This window comes from Vulpes vulpes, chromosome 3 (assembly GCF_048418805.1).
Source record: "Vulpes vulpes isolate BD-2025 chromosome 3, VulVul3, whole genome shotgun sequence".
Classification (NCBI taxonomy): Eukaryota; Metazoa; Chordata; class Mammalia; order Carnivora; family Canidae; genus Vulpes; species Vulpes vulpes.
The window spans coordinates 145,404,440-145,425,998 of NC_132782.1; the positions used below are offsets into that span (position 1 = coordinate 145,404,440).

The following is a 21,559-nucleotide window of genomic DNA, read 5'->3' on the forward strand; positions in this document are numbered from 1 at the left end:
GGGGACAGGGGATGGGGCCCAAGGCCTAGGTAGTTTGAGGCCCCTGGCCTGGCCCTCTTGGCATCAGCACAACCGTTAAGCAGTAGGAACTGGAGTCCCCTCGGCAGCCCAACAAGAGTTAATAATGATGCCCATCCTGAAATCTCATGGGATCACAAATCGCTGTCACATATCTGGCAGGCTGTTGCCAGAAAGAAGGCACGAGGCAACCAGCAGCCACTGTCAGGAGTATAACGAAGTGTTCGTGTCCCAATCCAGGAAAACTAGGTGGAGCGGGGCAGGTATGTGAGGCAGAGGCATAGACAAAACAGAGCTGCAAAAAAACAAAACAAAAATAAAAACAAAACAGAGCTGAAAAAAACAAAAACAAAAACAAAAAACAAAACAGAGCTGCAGGTTTCCAAGCTGATTTGCTCCAAGCGCCACTGGACATGCAGCTATTGGCATTTTGCTGTATTTACAGAGCAGCCGGGGAAACAAGCCAATTGTACCAAGGAACTCCAATCACCTTACTGTCTTGACTTAGAGAAAGACGTGGTTTTTTCTGGATGTCCGTGCTGCTGTCACGTGTGGGCTGCCCTGCTGGAGCAGAGGGATGGCTCACATAGAGGTGTACACAGCCAGTTTCCACCCTCAGAGCCCACGGGGGTTCACACTACCATGCGGAGACTGAAGCAGCCTCCCCTGGGAGAGCACACAGCTGTTCGACATCTAGGGGGCCAATCGCACAGGATGTGGAAAACCCGAGAACGCCATTGCAGCAGAAATTCCAAGGGCTCAGTAAAGGCTCCAGTGTGTCCCTAGGTCCCACGTTCATTACCTGCTCACCATTTGCCTTCCTTGGGCTGCCAGTGGCCTGAGCAACAGGAGTGTCCTCTCCTCCAGCTCCCCACGCCCTCCCATGGACCCCTCGGCTAGTGGTCCCTTCGATGGTGAGGATGAAGACGGAAACAACTGTGCTTTCCAGGACAGTCGCCACTCCCCACACTCGGCTGTCCAGCCTTGAAGGGTGGCTGGTGTGACGGAGGGGCCACATTTTTCATTTCATTTCATTTCATTTCATTTCATTTCATTTCATCTCATCTCATTTCATTTTATTGGCGTTTAAAACTAATGAGCTTTTGAGCATCTCTGAGAGCAACCTGAATATGTGAATCTAGTTTTTGACCATATGTTTCATAAAACCCAAATTTCTGATGAAAAGTCAACATCCGAATTGAGATACGCTGTCATGGCAAAATGTACGCCAGACTTTGAAGACTTAAGGAAACATCAATGACTCATCAATAATTTTTATACTGATTACATGTTGAAATGAAAATGGGTTACACAGAGTGATATTGGATATATTGCCTTAAATAGAGTAAGTTATTAAAGTCAGTGCTGCCTGTCTCCTTTCACTTTTTTTTTTTTTTTTTAAACGAGGCTCCTAGAAAATGTAAACTCGTGGCAGGGAGCTGCGTTATATCTCTACTGGACGGCACTGCAGTAAATAAACATCCTACTGTCAGGACACATACTCCTCACAAAGCTGGAATCAGACTCAGCATTGGCGGGGCTCTCACCTCTGCACCCCAAATCCTCTTACCACCCACATCCTTGAGAACAGCCTCGCTTTCCCAGTTTCCCTGATTGAGAGGGCAAAACCTTCCCAGAGAGACCTCTACCCCTCTTTCTTTAGAGTCCAGTCTACTGGCAGGGCCAGGAACACCAAGCGACAGTGCCAGGAATGATGGCGCTGCTCTCTGCAAGTGGGTACTCACTTGTCCCAAGGAGGGGGGTCCTTGCTCGTTCTAGTCCTTGAAACCCAGGATGAGCTCCAGGTGCACATTCTATTCCCACACCATGACTCATTTCCAATGCAGGACGTACGCATTTTACTTCTAACTCCCTTGTGATCATGATTTTTTAAAATTTATTTATTTTTTACTTATTTATTCGAGAGAGAGGAAGAGAGAGAGAAGGAGCAAGGGGAGGAGCAGACGGAGGGGGAGAGGCAGGCTCCCAGCTGAGCAGGGATTCCCCCAATGTGGGGCTCGACCCCGGGACTCCGAGATCATGACCCGAGCCACGGACTGAGCCACCCAGGCGCCCCGTGCTCATGACCTTCTCAGGCCAAGATGCAAACAAACCAAAGCAGTTTTTATTTTGGAGTCTGGTAAAGGCACAGCTAATAAATACACTAAACAACAAAACAGCCTCTGAAATTAGAGAGACGTGCCTTCCAAGAGGGTTCTTATGGGCAAGAATGTTCAAAGCTGAGGAAATGTGAAGGTACGACTGATTGAATGAACGTGGCTGTATGTTATTATTTGTACAGTTACATTTCCCACGTGCACGCAGACACGTACAGGCCTCTTTCTACACAAAGACTAGAATGACTCAAGTACAGGGGCTCCCCTCTTTCCTGGCCCCCGAGCCACCTCTTTGGGAGTTAACTTCCCCCACGCTCCCAAGTACCAGATGTTGGGGCCCCCACCCCTCCACATCACACAGGAAATGAGAAGAGGCCTGGAGACGAAGGGGGAAGGGGCCCGGGCCTGTCTGAGAACGTTACCTACCCCGAGGCTCCTGTTTATTGAGTCTCTGGATACCCTTGGCCAAGGTCTCTGATGGGGCCACTTTAAATCAGTTTAAAATCAGAACCAGAGCCTACTCTTAGTCCTCCAGCTGAAGGGAAAGAAAACAATAGTAGAAAAGCACAGATAATCCCTTCACCTCACTCGAGCCATTTCCTAGAACCACCTTCCTGCGGACAAACCTTGACACAGCTGTTAACAAGGGGGAGAATTAAACAATTTGGGGTTTAGCTCCTCTCCCTTCCCTGGCTCCGGTGGAGGTGCTAATTGGCAGTAAAATGCACAAAAGGTGTACATCAGAATGGCCGGGGACGGACAGGATCTGGATAATCCATAAACCGAATAATGAGCCTTTTAATAACCAGGACCTAGCTGCAGCTTTCTGTAATGGGATCCTGGTAGCACTTGTAAATCTACTCTCTCCAATTAGAAAAATGCCTTCCTCCACTTTCCCCAGAAGCCAGGAAACAGAAAAGAACTCCTCCAACTCCCAGCCCTCAGGCACAAGCGTGTGTTAAATTTTCACAAACAGATAGAAATGGTCCTCCTGGGGAGGAGGTTTCATCGTTTTCCCCAGCCACGCACTGGAAAGCTTACGAGGCTCTCTCTGCTTTCCTCAAATCGAAATCCTTCCATAAAGCCCACCAGCTCCCAAGACGGGTTTCCTCGACTCGAGCTGTTATCCAACTATTAATAATACTAATAACAGTTTTGCCATTTGTGCGGCGCAGTCTGCGGTGAGCAGGGCCCGTGCAGGCGTGACCTGTCCGGGACGCCAACGCCGCCCCAGAGGGGATGCAGGCTGGGGAGCCCGGAGTCATACGATTTGTGGGTCTCTAAGAAAATGAATGCAAGCGGCGTCCAAGGGGGCTCAGCGGTTGAGCGTCTGCCATAGGCCCAGGGTGTGACCCTGGGGTCGCAGGATCCAGTCCCGCGTGGGGCTCCCTGCATGGGGCCTGCTTCTCCCTCGGCCTGTGTCTCTGCCTCTCTCTCTGTGTCTGTCATGAATAAATAAATAAAATCTTTAAAAAAAAAAAAAAAAAAAAAGAAAAGAAAGAAAATGAATGTAAAATTATAAATGCAAAAACCCAGGGCCTCCTCCCAGAGCCCCGGAGGCCCTGAAGCCTGGCCAAGGCCAAATCCGAGTCTGCGGGAGCCCGCTGCTTCACTGCCAACCCCAAAGGGGCCCGTGGCTTCCTGGGGCTACCGGCTACAAGGGCCCTCGGGTGCGGGAGGCACAATCAGGACTTTCTTCCCTCCCGAGCCGGGGCGGCCCCTCTTCTTCCCCCAGGGCCTGGGTCACAAAGGAAACTCCGGAGAAGGAGCGGATGGAACAGCCGGTCAGCGCGGCCCGAGCAGGCGGGTGCTGGGCAGCTGTCTAGATGGAACCGCCTGGGTAGAAGTGGGTGAAGCGGCCACACAGTCCCCACCCACATGTCCTCAACCGGGCCCCAAGGCCAAGGACCCTGCGGGCAGCCCCAGAGCCAGGAGGCTTCCCTCCCTTGGGCCTCGGCCGGGCCCAGGTGCCGGAGTCTGCAGCCCGGGGCTGCTCGTGCCCTCCAGGCCTCCGGGCCCGGTCCCCGCCAGCCGGGACGGGTGGGCCCCCCAGCCCGGGGCTCGGATTCGGGGCGGCGAGGCCACTGTCTTGCTCTCCGGGTCTCTTCGCTTGGGCTCGGGCTTGGGCTCTGTCCCAGCTGGGCGCCCACTCCCTCCAGCCGGGCCTGCGGGGTCCAGGCGGGCTCCGGGTTGCACAGGAGCCACAGGACCAGGGGTTCGAGGCCCACACGGGGGCAGGGGCAGGCCGGCCGGGGCTGGACCCCTGGCTGCACGCTGGGCACCTCCCGGCGGCTGCAGTGGGCCCGGCGCCAGCAAGCAGCAGCTGCCCCGCTCGCTGCAGGCCCCTGCCTCTGCCTCTGCCCCCCAGGTCCCCTACCCCCTGCCCCCCGCCCCCTGCCCCTGCCCCCTGCGAGCTCAGAGGCCAGCAGAAGAGTCGGGAGCGGGCAGGACCGGGTACCGCCCGCCGCTCCGAGAGGGGAACTCGGCCACGGAGAAGCCCGCGGAGCCCGGCAGGCTGGGCCTCGAGCCGCAGGACTTGTCGGTGGAGGGAAGGTGACAGGGAGAGCACTTCCTGCAGAGGAAACAGCAGGCCAGCAACTAATCGCCCCGGATTATCCAGGACTCGCTATATTTCAGGGTCTGTTCTACGGGTGAGCTCATTTATTCCTCTTAGCTTCAAGAAGTGGGCACTGTCTTGTTCCAGTTCCACAGCGGAGGAAATGGGGGCCGAGGGACTGCAGAAGCAGGGGGGTCTGAGGTCAGAGCCAAGGCCAGTAATCCCTAGCTGTACCGCATAGACACGGAGCCGTGAGGCAGGGCCACGTCTACAAACGTGGGATGAGTGTAGGTAAGTGTGTGGGGAACGGAGCAGCAGGTGGGCGGGGGCAAGAGGGTGCAGGAACCCGAATGCCAAGCTAAACAGCTGGGTTCCTCCCCCAGGGGCTGGGGACCCAGAGCAAGCATTCCAGCTGTCAAGGGCTTGATCAGTCCCGCACCTGAGCGTAATCCCATGAGGATATGGAAGATGGGCAAGCGTCGGGGGAGGCTGAAGTGAAAGGAGGCTATTCCAGAAGACGGAGCAAATACTAGGCTCTGAGCAGGGCAGACAAAGAACAGAGAGTCATGGGTGGATTTGAGAGATTCCTCTAGATATAACTGATGCAATATGGTGAAAAATTAGGTCCGGGGCAGGAGCAGAAGGAAAATAAATGGGAAGACACCAAGTTCATAACTTGATATTACCAGTCATCCAATTTCCCATCAATCTAAGAAAATATTATACGAGGATGGGTGGTGGGAAGAGAAGAAAGCGGTGGCTTTAGTCACGCACCTAAGTGCATCGCGTTACCGTCTGCTTCGTGCTCGCAGGTCTCCTCACCCTGGCAAAACCGTGATCTTCGCTAAGGCAGAAAGGACTCGTAAGGGTCTTGTGTCTACACCTGCACTCAGGGACCCCTTTTGCCACTGGATACAAAGAAAATTGAATACAATTCATCAGCTATTGCTAAATACCCCAAGGGTACCAGATACCGGGCTCAGAAACATATTTGGCAACTAAAGGTAGAAACCATACAAGAACACATAAATAAGCTTATTACATAAAAATTTCACGTATCTATAACGTACAGGAGAAGAAAACCAAATGACTAATATAGATTTAAAAGTTTTGCTTCACTAGTGATCAAATAAATACAAGTGAGATGTCTTCTTGTCTATCAAACTTTCCAACACTTTTAAAACACTCCTTGGAAAGACGAGTCGTCGTGTTAATGACCCCACAAGAGCACGGCGGCCCAGGAAGTGCAGCCTAAAGGAACCGGAGACTTGGACTTGTTTTCACTAAACTATGACTAGCCTATCCTTTGTAACCTGCAGATATCCTCCCTGAACCCCAAAGTAGCCCACTGAGGAATGCATGATCATCTCCATCTCAGAAACCGGAGCAGGGGAATCCAGAAACTTGCCTGGGGTTACACAATCAGTAGGTGGTGCAGCCATAATTAAACCCCACATCTTTCTGGCTTCAAAGGCCATGCAAAGTGGACTGAATGTATGTCTCACAATTAAATAATTATTGAGGTAGTAACCATCATTCTATTAGGAGAGCCAGCTCTGTGCACGGGCGGAATGGGCTCCCCATACCCAGCACGTCGAGGGGACAGTTCTGTGTGCTGCCAAGACCACCCCCGGCTGCCACGGCAGGGGCCTCTCCCCTCAGCGACTCAGGGACCCCCCACCCTCAGGGTCACTCCTGCGTAGGCAATCAGGATATTTCAATCAACCTCCATCTCAGTTTTCTCACATATAAAAATGGATAATAAAATCTACCTCAAAAATCTGTGAAGTGAGTGTCACCCACAGAGTAAAGTTGACACGGCCTCAAAAGTCATGTCTCAAGAACACAAGCTCCGTGATAGTAAACCCAACACAGGCTTCAAAACCCAGCTGGAATATAGTAGGTGGAAGCCGGTCTTGACTAATCAATAGGCGGTTCCGTTGCTGTGTCCCTCCACACTGTGTTAGGCCTTCCACGGATCTATGGGACTCCTCACGTTGCACCAAACACAGTCATTTACTTCTCTATCCCCTTTACTGTACCGCAAGCTACTTGGGAACCAGGTCAATGGTTCACACATCTTGTGAGGCCAACACCAAGCCCAGGGCTGGCCTGTGGCAGAAAATGTTTTGTTTAAAAAAAAAGAAGAAAAAAGTCCACTATTTTACCTTCATAAAACCCCATCAGATAATTACTATAATTATCTGCATTCTAAAATGAGCAAGTTGCAGTGACCGCCTAAAATCGTGCACAGGAGGTCAGGCTTGCACTGGATCCAGGCCTCCGGACTCTCCGCTCCACCACGTACCGTCGTTCGAAGACAAGAAGTTGGAAAAGGCCTTCCAGGGGCCATGGAGACCATCAGACCATCACTGCACAAAGCTACTTTGTTTCTCAAACGTGGTGGGATTCTGAATGGTATTAGGACATCTTAGAAAAGGTCATGTGGGAAAGTACAGAGAACAGCATTAAAGTATAAGAAAAGCCGGCAGATCTGGGTTTAGACCCATAACCCTGTTGCCTTGGGCAAATCTCTTAAACTGAGGCGCCTCGGCTTCCACATCCGTAAAATGGGGTTTTAAACAATGTTGCTCACCTTGTAGGGTCTGGTGTAAGAATGAGAGTTGTACCATATGAAACAGGCAGAGGGTATGTTAAGGACTCATTAACATGTAGTTATCACTACGTGTCAGAAAAAAAAAGTGGCACATATTAGTGCCTGTGCCACAGGTAGTTTTCATACCCAGTCTTACTTTATCCCCTGCAGAGCTGATTACTTCGATCCTACGTTGAGGAAGCTGTGACTCAAGGGCATTTAAGTAACTTGTCCAAGGCCACACAGGTGGCAACAGGCACAACCTGCATTCAGACCAAGGTCCCTCTTGAGCCCAAACTTCTCTGTAGCCTACCTGTCTGCATCCCAGATGAATTGCAGTGAAGGAAGAGGAGAACTCAGATGTCCCCCCAGATGTCTGAGGTCAATGGGAGGTACTTGAAAAGACAGTCTGGCTAAGATTCACCACGTAGCTTGGGGTGTGAGTTAAAAATGTTTGGGACATGTGCAAGATGAGGCAGGAAGAAACCAAAAGAAGAAGATGGCCAGTGATAAATGTCATGCTCCTCAATTTCCCTTCCAGCAGATAATATAATAGTAGAGTGACTCATACTCTTATTTCAGCTCCTGTGTTCAGAGTCTCCAAGTTAAAAATCCCATATTGTAACACCGATGTATTATGCACTTCCTCTTGATGTTGCTACCATTTGTTATATCCCAGAAAATGTTCCAAAACCAAAGAGAGGAAGTTCAGAAAAGTCACAGGAAATACCTGACCCTCTTTATCCTATGAAAAAAAGACAGAAAACAAAACAAAACAAAACAACCCTCTAATAGGTTAGTGTATCATTAACACCAAGGCACCTTATAAGGTAACCAGTTTAACAGTAGATGGCTTCGAACCATCCTACCCAGAAACAGATGCAATTTCACAATGAACAACAACAAAAAGTCCTTTTCTGGTGTTCCGCCTGTCACACACAGCTCTCCCAACCTTGGAACAAATAGGCCTTTGCATTCTCTCTCTAGTCAAGGCCCACGGAACCTCCCGCCACCAATGTTCATGATTCAGGGGGGTCAGGAGCCAGGTCAGGCGCGAGGAGAAATAGTAGGGAGAAAACATGAAAACGAAAAACAAATAAAACACCTCTCCCCTGTGGCCTGCAAAGTTCTCCAGTGAGAAATGGACAGCAAGTCCTCCCACCTGACACCCCGAAGCTGCAAAGCCAGACGGATGCTGGGTCCAGGCTGGGGACCCAACCTTGGAGAGAGGAAGCTCCACAAAAGGAGAGGTGGTTTGGGTGGGGGAGCTCTGATATGGAGCAAAATCGCTGGGTCTGTTCAAATCTGTGAGCTGAACGGGGGTGGGAGAGTCTCTCCTACTGAAAACATCCTTCTGTGAACTTTTCCAAAGTGCAGCTAATGGCACAGAAAGCCAGCAGATCTCAGAAGAAAAAAAAAAAAAAAAGAAAAAAAGAACACGCATTCCTAAGGGACTACCTGTAAACGCAGAAGTTTGTGTGCTCAGGAGCTCGCATGCTCACCAGAAGCCCCCGTGCCCCGTCGCCCCCCTCTCGGAGCGCTGCCCCCCTTGCAGGAGCCCGGGCCCGGGCCCCTGTGCATCCTCCGTGGCCCCCGAAAGGCCTCAGGCAGCCGAGCGGGGCCCGCGGGAGCACCCCCCCCCCGCCGTCCCCATTACTCGGCGCCCAGCCCTGCTCGCCCCCGGAGCCAGCAGGCTGCAGCTCCTCCGGTGCAGGCGCGGTGGGCAGCAATGGTGGGCAGGGCAGCCGAGCCGCGGCACCGTGCAGCTCTCCCTCCGTGTGCATGTGCCAGAGGAACAAAAAAGAAAAACCAGCGCCGGGAAGCGGCGACCGAGATGAGGATGCGGGGGACCGCGGCGGACTCCTCGCCTCCCAGCAGCAAGGGGCTGGCCGACCACGCGTCCGAGCCACGGATCCCAGCCGTTACCTTCAGGATGCAGGCCATGGCGCTCCGCCGGCCCTTCTGCCACCGAGCGGCGGGCGCGCCCGGGTCAGGGGCCGTCCCGGCGACAGGCCGGAGGCTGGTACCGCGGCGGGACCGCTCCAGCCCGCATTCCCGCAGACCCGGGCCAGGGGACCGCGGCGCGAGCTGCGCGGGCACAGGCCCCGCCCCCGGGCCCGCCCCCGGCAGAGGCCACGCCCCGGCCACGCCCCCGGCGCGGCCACTGGCTGGAGCCCAGGCCCGCCCCCGGCAGAGGCCACGCCCCGGACCCGCCCCCGGCCGCGGCCACTGGCTGGAGCCCCGACCCGCCCCCGAGAGAGGCCCCGCCCCCGGCCCCGCCCCCGGCCGCGGCTACTGGCTGGAGCCCCCAGGAGAGGCCCCGCCCCCAGGAGAGGCCCCGCCCCCGAGCGCGGCTACTGGCTGGAGCCCCCGAAGCCCCGCCCCCGGGTTACGTGCAGCCCGGGTCTCCCGCGGCTGCCCCGGGGATGCTCGCTGCTTTTCCTTTGCCCTCCCCCCTCTCCCCTCCCTCCCTCCCTCTCCCTCTCCCTCTCTCTCTCTCTCTTCTCCCCCTCCCGATGGACGTTCTGCGATTCCACGTACGCGAAGCCAGCCGGGCAGCAGGCAAGGGCTCTGCAGGAGAAGGGAGCGCGGCTCGTCCCCCCCCTCCCGTCGGTCTCCTCCCACCGACCAGGGAACCCCTTTGCAAGACCTTTCACACTTTTCAAAAAGTTAAAGCGGGTCTGGCGTCAGCCTCCTGCAGGCTTCGGGCAGGCACAAGCCAAGATGCTTCGGAAGGGGCAAATGGAACCCTCCCGGGGCTGTTTAACCACAGGGCCGTGGCTCTGCTGAAGCCTGCTGCGGTGGGCTCCTCCGGAATCCGCCATCCGCACCAACCAGGGGGCACGAATACCTATGGGCAGAGGGTGCCAGGAAGCCTACACGGGGTTGCTGTGTGTGTCTGTACACGTGCACAGACATGGACGCATTGCTTGCTTGCTTTCAGCTTGTGCGTCTACCGAGAAAGGGGTGTATCCAGAAATACGCTGCAAATAGAATGCGTGCATTTGTATGAACATTTAATATATTCTCATATACGCCCTTGATTACATATGTATAGAAGTTGGGTTTGTGCCCACAAGCACAGGATGTTGCCCTTCCCCAAGTTACAGGTTTAGAGTCTGAATGCAGTTTGTTGCAACGTAAGTAATAAGGTTTTGTTTTGTTTTAAAGGTTTTATTTATTTATTCATGAGAGACACAGAGAGAGAGGCAGAGGGAGAAGCAGGCTCCCTGTGGGGAGCCGGATGCAGACTCAAGCCCAAGACCCCAGGCGCTCAGGACCTGAGCCAAAGGCAGATGCTCAACCACTGAGCCACCCTGGTGTGTTATTGTTGTTGTTTTCTTAAGATTTTATTTATTTATTTGTGAGAGACACAGAGAGAGAGAGAGAGAGAGAGGCAGAGATACAGGAAGAGGGAGAAGCAGGGAGCCCGATGTGGGACTCGATCCCAGGACCCCAGGGTCACTCACTACCTGGGCCCAAGGCGGACGCTTAACCCTTGAGCCCCCTAGACATCCCTCCAGCAATAAGGTTAAATCTACACTTTCCTGTTAGGCTGGGAAACCCAGGAAGGCCCTCCCGCACCATCCAACCTGAAGTCCCTGATGCCAAAACAAAGGGGGCTAGCTAGAGCCGCTTTAGGAGGCAGGCAGCCTGGGAGAAAATATGTTTTGGGTCCTTTCCACCCTTCCTTAGCAGCCCTGTTGGAGTGAAAATCAACAAGGAAAGCCCAATTCCCAAGCAAAGAACTGGCTAAGAGAAACAGAGTTATTTCAATGAGGAAAGTGACATCACACACATCGCAGAAGAAGGGAGAGAGTCTTCTGTATATATACACAGATTTCCACCACTTGGTCTGTCACAGAAATCTTAAAACCAGGCCCAAAATATTTACCCAAAAGAGGTTTCACTTGCTAGAAGCCCTGTCTGGTTTGCCTACATGGAGTCGGGAAAAGCACTGTGGGCTGCTGGTGGCTGTGACGTCATGAGATTGGCTCACAAACCACAAGGCAGAAACCAGACTTTCAAGGGATTTGGTGTTTTCTTGGTGAGAACATGCAGAGAATCCTGAGAGCGCAGGAGGCACCGCTGGGAAAGTGCTGCAGAAACTGCGACTGGACGGACTACCGGCTCCCGGGAAAGTCTGAGGGACCAGTCCCCGCTGTCCCACTCCACCCTCCAGGCCGCCCGGCCCCAGGGATCTGCTCCATGCCCACTAAGAACTCCTTGACCAGGGGCAGCCCGGGGGCTCAGCGGTTTAGCTGAGGTCCAGGGCCTGATCCTGGACCCCAGGATGGACTCCCTGCATGGAGCCTGCTTCTCTCCGTGCCTCTGTCTCTGCCTTTTCTCTCTCTGTGTGTCTCTCATGAATAAATAAATAAAATCTTAAAAAAAAAGACAAGAACTCCTTGATGAGGAAGTTCAGGAAGAGCTTCCTCCATTTGGTTGACAGGACTGGGTATTTTTTTAGGATTGCATGTTCTAAACCACTGCTTTAGCTCATGACCTTTAGTAGGCCAGGAAAACTCTGGATTTTATGGATTTATAAATTCAGCAAACCTTTACTGAGCGGCTACTAGAAAATAAATCTTTTTTTTGTGCTACCACTAACTGGCAGTGTGGTGGGGCGGGGGCAGGGGGTGGACTTTATTGAGGTCTACAGGACCTGTCGGGATTGAGAGAATGATTTCCCTGGTTTGAAACATCCTCTCCGCTCCAGCCAAGTGGGAAAGATAAGAGATACATGATAATGTAGTAAGGTCTTTAACCAAAGCAGCAGCAGAGCTCTAAGGAGAGAGACGGAGCCTGGCAGGGTGGCGGGGAAGAGGGGCAGGGGCAGGCAGGCCACGTTCTCTCTCCAGAAACCTGCAGGTCCTCTCGGTAACACAGCCGGCAACCCTGAGCCTTTCCTTCCGGGGGGCCTTGATCAAGTCTCTTAACCTCTCTTTGCCTTTCAGCTTATGTAGCAGTGTTTATCCTTGCGAGGATTAAATGCGATGATGCTTATAAACCCACTCACCTCAATTTCTGGCATTGTGGACACTCTCAACATGGTAGCTCTTTGGGGGGGGGCGGGGGTTGAGGGGAATCCTGGACTAAGGATAGCTCGTGGGGAAGGATGAAGGGGATGATTCCCATCTACCTTGATGTCTCAGACAGATAGACAGCGATGAGGCAAACATGTGGCATCTTGTGACTCAGGTAAACCCAAGAGAGGGGATGGCGAGGGCTTTACCAGCTCCAGCCGTCTGGGTATGGCTCTCTCCATTAAACTATTGCTCCCTGGTGCCCACGCTTCCCAAAATGTCTTTTTTTTTTTTTTTTTTTTTGGCATCCACACCTATGCCTATACACAGATAGGAATAAAGGCCCATTTATAACAACCTAAAAACCAACCCCACAGATTCTGCAACAAATCTGCCCCGAAGTTTTACAAAACAATAACAATCCCTACCTCAGAAGGAAAGCAGTGGGATGGGAAGACCCAGTTGGATGGAACTAAAACCAGGTTCTGAACCTTCTAGGGAATGAAGGTGCAGCCAGATTTGTGGGAAGATGGGGGAGGGTTCGGCCAGGATCTTCTGTTTTGTTTTATGACTTGCCAAATGACAAGAATAGCGAGGTCTAGCCCATCCACAGTGGTAGCACCATTTTCCAAGTCTCAAGTTCCATGACTTAAAGCCAAAAAACTCTTTCCAAAAATAACACGCTGGATGTGCCTTGCAATTACATACAGTAACCCGTTTGATCCTTACGTCGATCTGGATGTGGTCATCCCCGGCTGATAAGTGGGCAAAACTGGGATTTGAAGCCAGGTGGTTTGACTTCCAGGCCTGCCGTCCTTAACTGCTACCCTCAGCTGCCCAGTATATGAGGAGCCAAGCTCTCGGCCCCATATCACATTTCCTCTGTTGTCTTAGGTTTAGGGGTCAGATAACCTAAGGCAACTATACATCCTCCCTAAGATACATGGTAGGATACAAATCCTGGGGCAAGTGTGTAAGTATGTAGAAGACACATATTGTCTCCGGAGCTGAGTGTGCAGGAGAGGTATACTCACTCCGTATCCCTCAGCCCTCAGCCCCTGAGTCTGTTGGATACGGAGCACATCCCGTCCAGGATCTCCCCTACAGCCGAGCTGTTACCACCTCGGGCCCACGAGAACTACCTCCCACCCAAGACTCTCACTATCGTATCTCACCTACAAGACAGAGGCTGCCTTGTGTAACCTTTGCTTGTCTTCACAGCAAGATCCTGGGAGGCTGGTCCTATTGCTACCCGGGCCTCCCTAGGGCCCCTCTTGGCTCCAGTCGGTCCATCTTCCCTCTCCTCATGGGCCTTCCACCAATGAGATCTCAATGCCTTAAGGCCCAGAGGCCTCATGAGTTATGATCAGTCATGGGCTAAAATGTCCTATTTAAATTCAGTTTTGCTTCATTGTAAACAGCCCCATTACCAAGTAATTCTCAGGGTTATACAGTTTCCTGATAGAAATAGAATTAAAATGAAGACTCCCATAACTTTTCCAATTTCATCTCGCACACATATTAATTTAATATATTTATATTCAACACAGAGTCATTTATTAAGGTTTTAATTGGATCTCAATTTTTCCCATCTAAAGATTTTAAATGAATTCCAGATATCATAAAACTCTTCTTGTCATCCACCACATAAATTATGCTTCCATAGGAGACTGTGACTGGAAGATCCATTATACAATGTTATGGGAAAGTCATTTTTTTTTTTTTTTTTTTTTTTTACATTCTAAGCCAGAATAGGAAACGATTTTTTTTTTTTCTAGAAACCATTGCACTCTTATAGTGCAGTGACCTAGGAACTTTTTCATATCCTAAAGCACATGGCTATCCTGTCGGTGTCTGTGTGCACGGCTGTGTTGATATCTGGGTCCAAGTATGTCTATGAATGTGACCTTTTAGGTATATATTTATGAGAATATATCGACATGTGGGTTAAGCCTCATTTCCCTCCATTCTGGATAGCAGATCACTCTAAACTGTCATCCGTTGTGCATTCCCAAGACTTGAGCTTACTGCTTTTTCAAAGCTTTACACAGTTCCAATCCAGAATTCATCATTATCCCTGACTAAACTCATATTTATCTGGGATGAACTCCAAAACAAGTTATGCATGCTTTAGAATTGCATTTTTAAAATATTATATATTTTCTCCTTCTCCTTTAATGTTCTCTCTCAACTTCATCTCAGCTCTACTCTTCCTATTGGGAGTTCTTAGCTCTTCTCAAATTATTTTTTTCTCAAATGAACCAAGAAAGAAAGAAATGTGTATCTGTTTTTAATTAAGAGGAAAATCTGAGGGATGCCTGGGTGGCTCAGCGGCTGAGCGCCTGCCTTCAGCCCGGGGCGCAATCCTGGAGACCCAGGATCGGGTCCCGCATCGGGCTCCCCGCATGGAGCCTGCTTCGCCCTCTGCCTGTGTCTCTGCCTCTCTCTGGGTATCTCTCATGAATAAATAAATGAAATCTTTTTTTTTTAAATCTGAAAATAATGTTCTTTAATGTTCTAGGTTTTAACCAGATTTGTTTTTCTTAAACAATTCCCCCCTGAGATTTTTTAAAAATATAATCAATTGAAAGTAAATATGGCTGAAGCACTGGCATGGAATTTGAATTTGGTTTGTATTGGATTTCTCTAAGGCCATTGAAGGCTCCATTATTAATTGAGTCTGATATTTCCTAACCACGTTTCTTAGAGTTTGTTTTCTTTTTATTGTGAGGTTCTTCCCATGTGTGTTTCTGTACACTCTTCTTAGATTTCACCTCTTAGTGAGGTTTGATGACATACTGTCTTAAAATATTAGAGTGGAAATCTAGTATTTGAAATGCATCCACAGTGGATCTGATGGGAACACCCACAGGACGGGGTCTCACAGTTGGCCTCCTTCTGCAGTTTGTTTTGCCTGGACCATTTTTTCTCTAATGATCTGGCTCTCACAAACCCTCTGGAAAGAGCCAGGATTTTTTGCTAATTCCTCGTGTTAATACAAACCGTCACTTTTTCCGTAGCTGTGTCTGGCTATTGTAGGAAAGGTAGGAGAAGAGCAACGTGATGCGAAGAATGGTGCAAGGAGAAGTCATCTGCATCTAGTCTTAGAGAAGCCCCCCCAACACGAGGTCTTGTGTTATGTCCAACAACAGTGTCAAAGTCTGTGAAAGCTGCTCACAGCACACCGCTGTCAAGTCAGCGTGGACGGCCCTGCAGAGTCAAGGGCCACATCCCATACAGAAAAGCCACTCCTTCTTTCCAAGAGCAACAAGCATACAGCAGCAGTGCACTTAGGAATCTGAAAAATGTTGTTCGTTTATTGATTTGACAAACACATGCAAGCTCAGGTGATGAGTTTAGGAAACAGAGACAGGTGGCTTCCTCTTATAGGCAAAACCTTCCGTGGCTCCTCTTTATCTCCACAGCTCGGTATATTACGGGCCCGCCAACATCTCTTGCCACCATTTCTGCCTGTTAGTCTCTTCCCCCAGGATTCAGCAAACTTGGTCAGTAAAGATCTAAGCAGTGAATGGCTCAGGCTTTGTAGGCCATTAGGTGTCCATGCCAACCCCTCGACTCTGCCATCCTAGCGCAAAAACGGCCAAACACATCAGCAGATAGAGAGTAGGCTGTGTGCCGGTAACATGTATTTACGGATGCTGAAGTTTAAATTTCATATTATTTTCAGTGCTATCAAATATTACTGTTTTTCTCAACATCTAAAAATGCACAGTCCATTCTTGGTTCTGAAGATGTGAAAAACACAGTCTGGAGGCCAGATCTGGCCCAGTGGCAGTTTGCAATCAGACTTCATCTCTGCACTCTGCATTGAGCCACACTTCATCCTTCAGGCCTGGATCAAATCCCGTTTGGTCCTTGACGTCTTTACGGACCACCCTCATCTAGTGAGGTTTCCCCTACTTGAATTCCAGCAATTACCATTTGCAAAATTCTTTGGCAATTCCTCACATCCTATCGGACGGCATCTCTTCCAGCATCAACTTGTCCTATTACCTAAATCTTTATTTTGCCTTTTATTTTTGGCCTGACTTCCCAAATAGATCACTAGCTTTTTGGCTCTTTTTCCCCTTCGTATCCTGCACCACTCTGTGTCCCAAGCCAAAAACTACAGCAACTCTGAAGAGATAACTAAGAACACCAGGTGAGAAGCAACCGCAAATCAGATTGTCCTACCATCTTGGACACCACTCAAGGATTTTGAGAAGAGAATTTCGGATGTTTTATTAATTCCTCCACCACATATGATATTCTCAGATCATCTCATTTTTCCTCTATAAGGAATGTATCAGATTATCATAGCAATTTTTTTTGTTTTTTAATCAACAGAGTGATTACTTGATTTAGATGGATTTTGCAGACCATGTTTAACGACAAGAGTGGCCTGTAATTATCCCTGTGGGTGTTCTCAGTTGATTAGGAAATCAGTGATGCTTTTCTTTTAAGTGGAAGCTGCCTTATTTCCATCATGATTTTTAAAAATCACTCTGTACGGAATTTTTTAATCAATCACATTGCATTATGTTTATCCAATATTTATTCTCATTAAAAATGACTCGCTGACTTATGTTGTGTTTTATTCAGTCCATTCCACTTTCTTATCTTTTTTTTTAATTTAATGAAATGAATAGGATCTTATAAATAAATCTGTTTTGTCTAATAGATGAAGAGATATGGGTTTTCAAAGGTATCAAATACTTAAATAGCTGAGTTTGCAGTTTTTACTGACACCTCTGTAATTAAGACGTAGTAAGAAGTTACACACGACATAATGGCATATTCCAAATAGGATTAGTTTTCTCTTCCAAGCGGTGAGGGCAGCAGAATTTAAGACACGCATTGCATGATTTGGGCACCAGAAAAATGTCACTTCCCTTATCGTCCAACAGCTTGCATTTTAAATGAGTTCCTCATCACTTTCTCCATTTTTGAATTGCAATAAAAATTTGCTTAAAAATAGATGAAAAATAGTAAGCCACCTTTCTCAATAAACTAGCTTTTCTATATTTTCTCTCTCTTTTTTTTAAGGTTCTATTTATCTATTTGAGAAAGAGCTAACGCACACCAAGCGGAGGTAGGGGGCAGAGAGAAAGGGACAAGCAGACCCCCTGCTGAGTGCAGGGCCTGAGGCCTGACCCCAGCACCCCAAGATCACGACTGGAGCCAAAACCAAGTCAGCGTTCAATAGACTGAACCACCCAGGCATCCCATGCCTTCTCTATACTTTCAACAAAAGCTTGTCTAGCAGCATAGACATTGGATGAATCCCAAATTGAAAAATTCTCTAAACATATACAAAGGTTTAATACCTATGTCCTGCTCTTTTCCTTGACTTTTTTTTCCTTTTTTCACTACATTTGGTATTTCCATCACCTCATTTTACCTCTTCCTTCTTTTACAATCTCCTTTGCTCCATTTCCCTGGGCAAGTTTTTCAGTTTTTGTTTTTCTTTTTTTTTAAAGATTTTTTAAAATGTAGTTGAGAGAGAGAGAGAGAGCACAAGCAGGGGGAGAGGCAGAGGAGAGGAACAAGCAAATTCTACACTGAGCAGGGAGCCTGATGTGGGGCTGCATCCCAGGACCCTGGGATCATGACCTGAGCCAAAGGCAGATGCTTAACTGACTTAGCTACCCAGGCACCCCAGGTTTTTCAGTTTAAATTCAACAGAAAATTAAACACTGAGGAAGATGTTTTACCTGGAAAAAATACTAGTTTGTCTCAAGTATTTGTCTGAATAAAATGTAAATACTCAAAGCAATCGACCAGATTTGTGAGTAGCCTGAATTTTTATCCTACATGCAAACTAAGAAGCTATCTGCACATTTTATGGCTGTTGGCTAAAGCCCAAGACTCCAGGGCCAGAGATCCAGGGCTATTTATTACTTACAGGCAGAGGGCTGTTCATCATCACAGAGATGGCTCACAAGCAGAGCATCAGCACTTGCACCCATTCCTCAAGCCCCAATTCCCAACAACAAAACGTGAAGAAAACCACATACTTGCATCCTCGGTCAGCTGTGCTTCAGAGAAGAACCTTGAGCTTAGAGAACTCAAAGCTTTTGTACTGGGCAGTGCTCAAGCCGGCCTGTTGCTCCTGTAGGAAATGTGTTTGTCTTCCAAAACCCGTAGCTATATAAACATCCTTGAAAAGAAAACCCAGAACAAAGGCATTCTGTGCCTCCATTTGCAAGATAACACAGACACTTAAGAGACCACAAGAGAAGGTCTCCCGCTAGGAATCACGGTCACTGTGCGTGCCATTATGAGCTTTACCTGATGTGGTACTCGGTGTCTATTTTCAACCAATCTAGGCAACTGGAAGAGCTTGTGAGGCATTCGGTAGTGTTTGTTGAGTGAATGTGAGCTGCTTCAGTTTTTCAGTAAGCAGAATCTGTAAAAATAATAACGACCATAAGTAATTCTAAAGTAGACGCAGCTTCAAAATATTTGTTATTCTCCTCCAGCCCCCGACATCATATCCCAGGAAGACTTTATGCTTTAAAATGAAATATGTACCCAATGACTTAAAAAATTCTTTCATATTTTTTATGCTTTCTTCTGGTAGATACACACACACACACACACACACACACACACACGCACACACACTTCCTATCTTTCTCACGGCCAGAGATTACATGAAATATTGCCAAAGTTTTAGTCATGTAGAGAATGCTGCTTGAATTACTGATGCGTAACTGATGCTGAGTTAAACATCCCAGGTGCTCATATCACCGACTAGTTGTTCTTCTTCTAAATTGCACTTTTTTCCCTTTTCATTTCAACAGACCCAAATGTTCACTGTCAAGCCCAGGGAAGAATTAGAGAAAGTAAGTCTGGCAGGGCCCTTGATTTGCAAAATTGCTGTATCTATTTTTGAACGCCATGAAGCGGTCACACAGACCTGGCTGCCGTGCAAATGGTAATGTGCTAAGTGGGCTTTTGAGTTCTTCCTCTGTCTCCAGGCAAGACAGGGCTAGCTTAGTCCATCTCAGAAAGGAGAGAACCCATCCTATGTGAAAAGGAAATTTTACAACATTTTTTAGGAACCTGCAGCTCCAGTACTTCTAATCTCTCCAAAATCTTCCCTTATGTGAAGCCTGGCATTTCCCATGGAACAAATCAAAGCTCTTCCATAGCACATAACTCTTCCCGTCTCTTTGTGGCCCCACATTCCCACTGGGTTCTCCACACTCACCCCAAGGTCCATGTGCGTGTGTGTGTTCAGGGCACCAGGGCCCTGAGATGTGCATCTGATGTTGAGCTTCTGACCAGACAGAAAATAAACACTTTCCATTTCCTTCCAATGGTAAACATCCTCCTCTTCTCAGGAATCTGTTGTCTGCAGCTGGGGGAAAGGGAGTGACATCACTAAACACGTCATGTGTGCTGTGCCGTGGGGTCAGCGGGAGGCTAATCCCTAGGAGACGCGCCCATGCAGAAGTCAAACCAGCGTTGGCATTGAGCAGGGACACTCAGCAAAATGAGCCACTGGGGACATTTCCGCAGGGCACATGTTCCCAGTGACCTCATGCCCTAACCCAGCCATCCTAACAATCAGCACGCTGCTCTTCTGCAGGGGCACCTCCAGGCACTTCTTTATGGACTTGGAGTAGCAAAATAATGAGGTTTAGCCAAGGTTTCATCTTGAATAAAAGTGAAGGCACGCTGTCAGCTGCACTACTTCGGGAATCCGGCAAAGCTTTCTTGTAGCTCTGCCCCTTAGAGAGGATGGGCCCAGTTACCACTTCTGTTCACTGTGCTTAAAGGCCTAAAACCCACACCCGCCCCCCCGAGCAATAAGCAATGGTCTTTCTCCTAATTCACAGTGTGCGTGTTGGGAGAGGGCAGTGAGAACGACATGGGGAGGAAGAAAAGCACAAACATAAAACGTCTCTGCCTCAAGCTATCACCAAGTCTAAGCACGGATAAGACATAAGGATAATCTATTAAGTGACTTCGTCTAACTCCGTGCAGTGTTTTATCCCGTCCTTCACCGCAGACTTTTCTTTCCACCTCAGCATTTTCTCACGTGTTTTCCACTACCTGGATGGTCTTCCCTCTCCTCTTTGACCTCTTCAGTGATCAAAATTCAAGTCATCTGTAAATGTCTAATTCAAAAGCTATAATCTATATGATAAGCCTTGGGATAGGAAATACTTGACAAGTTCATCCAAGTGCCTACTGTGTGCAAGGGGTTAGACGTGTAGCCTTGAACAAGGCAAACACAGTTCCTGGCCTTATAATGCTTGTGGCATCCAATTCCCCTTCCAAACTCCTGCAGTCCTTACTATAACTCTGATCCGTTTTGTGGTAGAGATAGTCTTCTTTGAATTGAGTTTTTTTTTTTTTTTAAGATTCATTTATTTATTTGAGAGAGAACAGGGGGAGGGGTAGAGGGCAAGAAGCAGATTCCTTGCTGAGTGTGGAGCCCACTGTAGACCTCCACCCGGAGCTCAATTTCATGACCCTGAGATCATGACCTGAGCTGAAGTCTAGAGTCGGACACTTAACTGACTGAGCCACCCAGGCTCCCCTTTTTATACTGAGCTTTGATGATGGATCTCTTTGATAGGCCTGTTGAGAGCTTTTGCAGCTTTTGCCATTCTTAGAGACCTTGAGAAAAACTTCAGGCCACAGAGCACATCTCCATACATAGAACTTAATTGCCTCAATAATGGTAAGTAAAACTGTGGTTTCAGTAAAATGCACTGCGTTATATAGAAAACTCTTTTGCCTCAATTCTTATAATTAAAAAATGTTCCTGAATGTGTTTGTCCACTTTATGAGGGTAAATAAAACAAAATGGGTATTTATTTAAAGGCCAGTATTTTCCAGTGTCATTCTTAGTAATAATAGTTTTCACTAAGCAGAACTATAGATGGAGGTGAGTAGGAAACTGGACTTAATATATACTGATCTGAAATCATGCTCAAGAAACTAAAAAAAAATTCCTCTTATTGGTTACCATTTTACCATGATTTCTTTTTCTTTTTTAATTAATTTATTTGAGTGAGAGAAAGCGCACATAAACGAGCAGGGGATGGTGTAGAGGGAGAGGGAGAGAGAATCCCAAGCAGATTCCTCACTGAGCGTGGAGCATGACATGGGAGTCAGTCCCATGATCCAGAGATCATGACCTGAGCTGAAATTAAGAGTCAGACACTTAACCAGCTGAGCCACCCAGGTGCCCTAGCATTGCTTCTTTTTCATCAAACAAATTGCA

At 48.6% G+C, this 21,559-nt stretch overlaps 1 protein-coding gene across 8 annotated transcripts in view; it reads right to left on the bottom strand.

Moving 5' to 3' along the window:
• ST6GALNAC3 (ST6 N-acetylgalactosaminide alpha-2,6-sialyltransferase 3) overlaps positions 1–19,678 on the bottom strand; it is a 518,301-nt gene extending 498,623 nt beyond the window's left edge. For 3 of the 8 annotated variants that reach the window (XM_072754848.1, XM_072754852.1, XM_072754853.1), the window contains exons 1-2: positions 19,532–19,678; positions 18,607–18,724 (exon numbers count right to left, since the gene is read on the bottom strand). In XM_072754848.1, the coding sequence (XP_072610949.1) occupies positions 18,607–18,669 (63 nt within the window). In that variant the 5' untranslated portion in view covers positions 18,670–18,724; positions 19,532–19,678. Of the gene's footprint in view, positions 1–508; positions 4,077–9,214; positions 9,404–18,332; positions 18,476–18,606; positions 18,725–19,531 lie in introns of those variants that run through there. The other 5 variants (XM_026004724.2, XM_026004725.2, XM_072754850.1 and 2 more) reach the window with 4 other exon arrangements.
• Between the last annotated feature and the right edge of the window lie 1,881 nt (positions 19,679–21,559).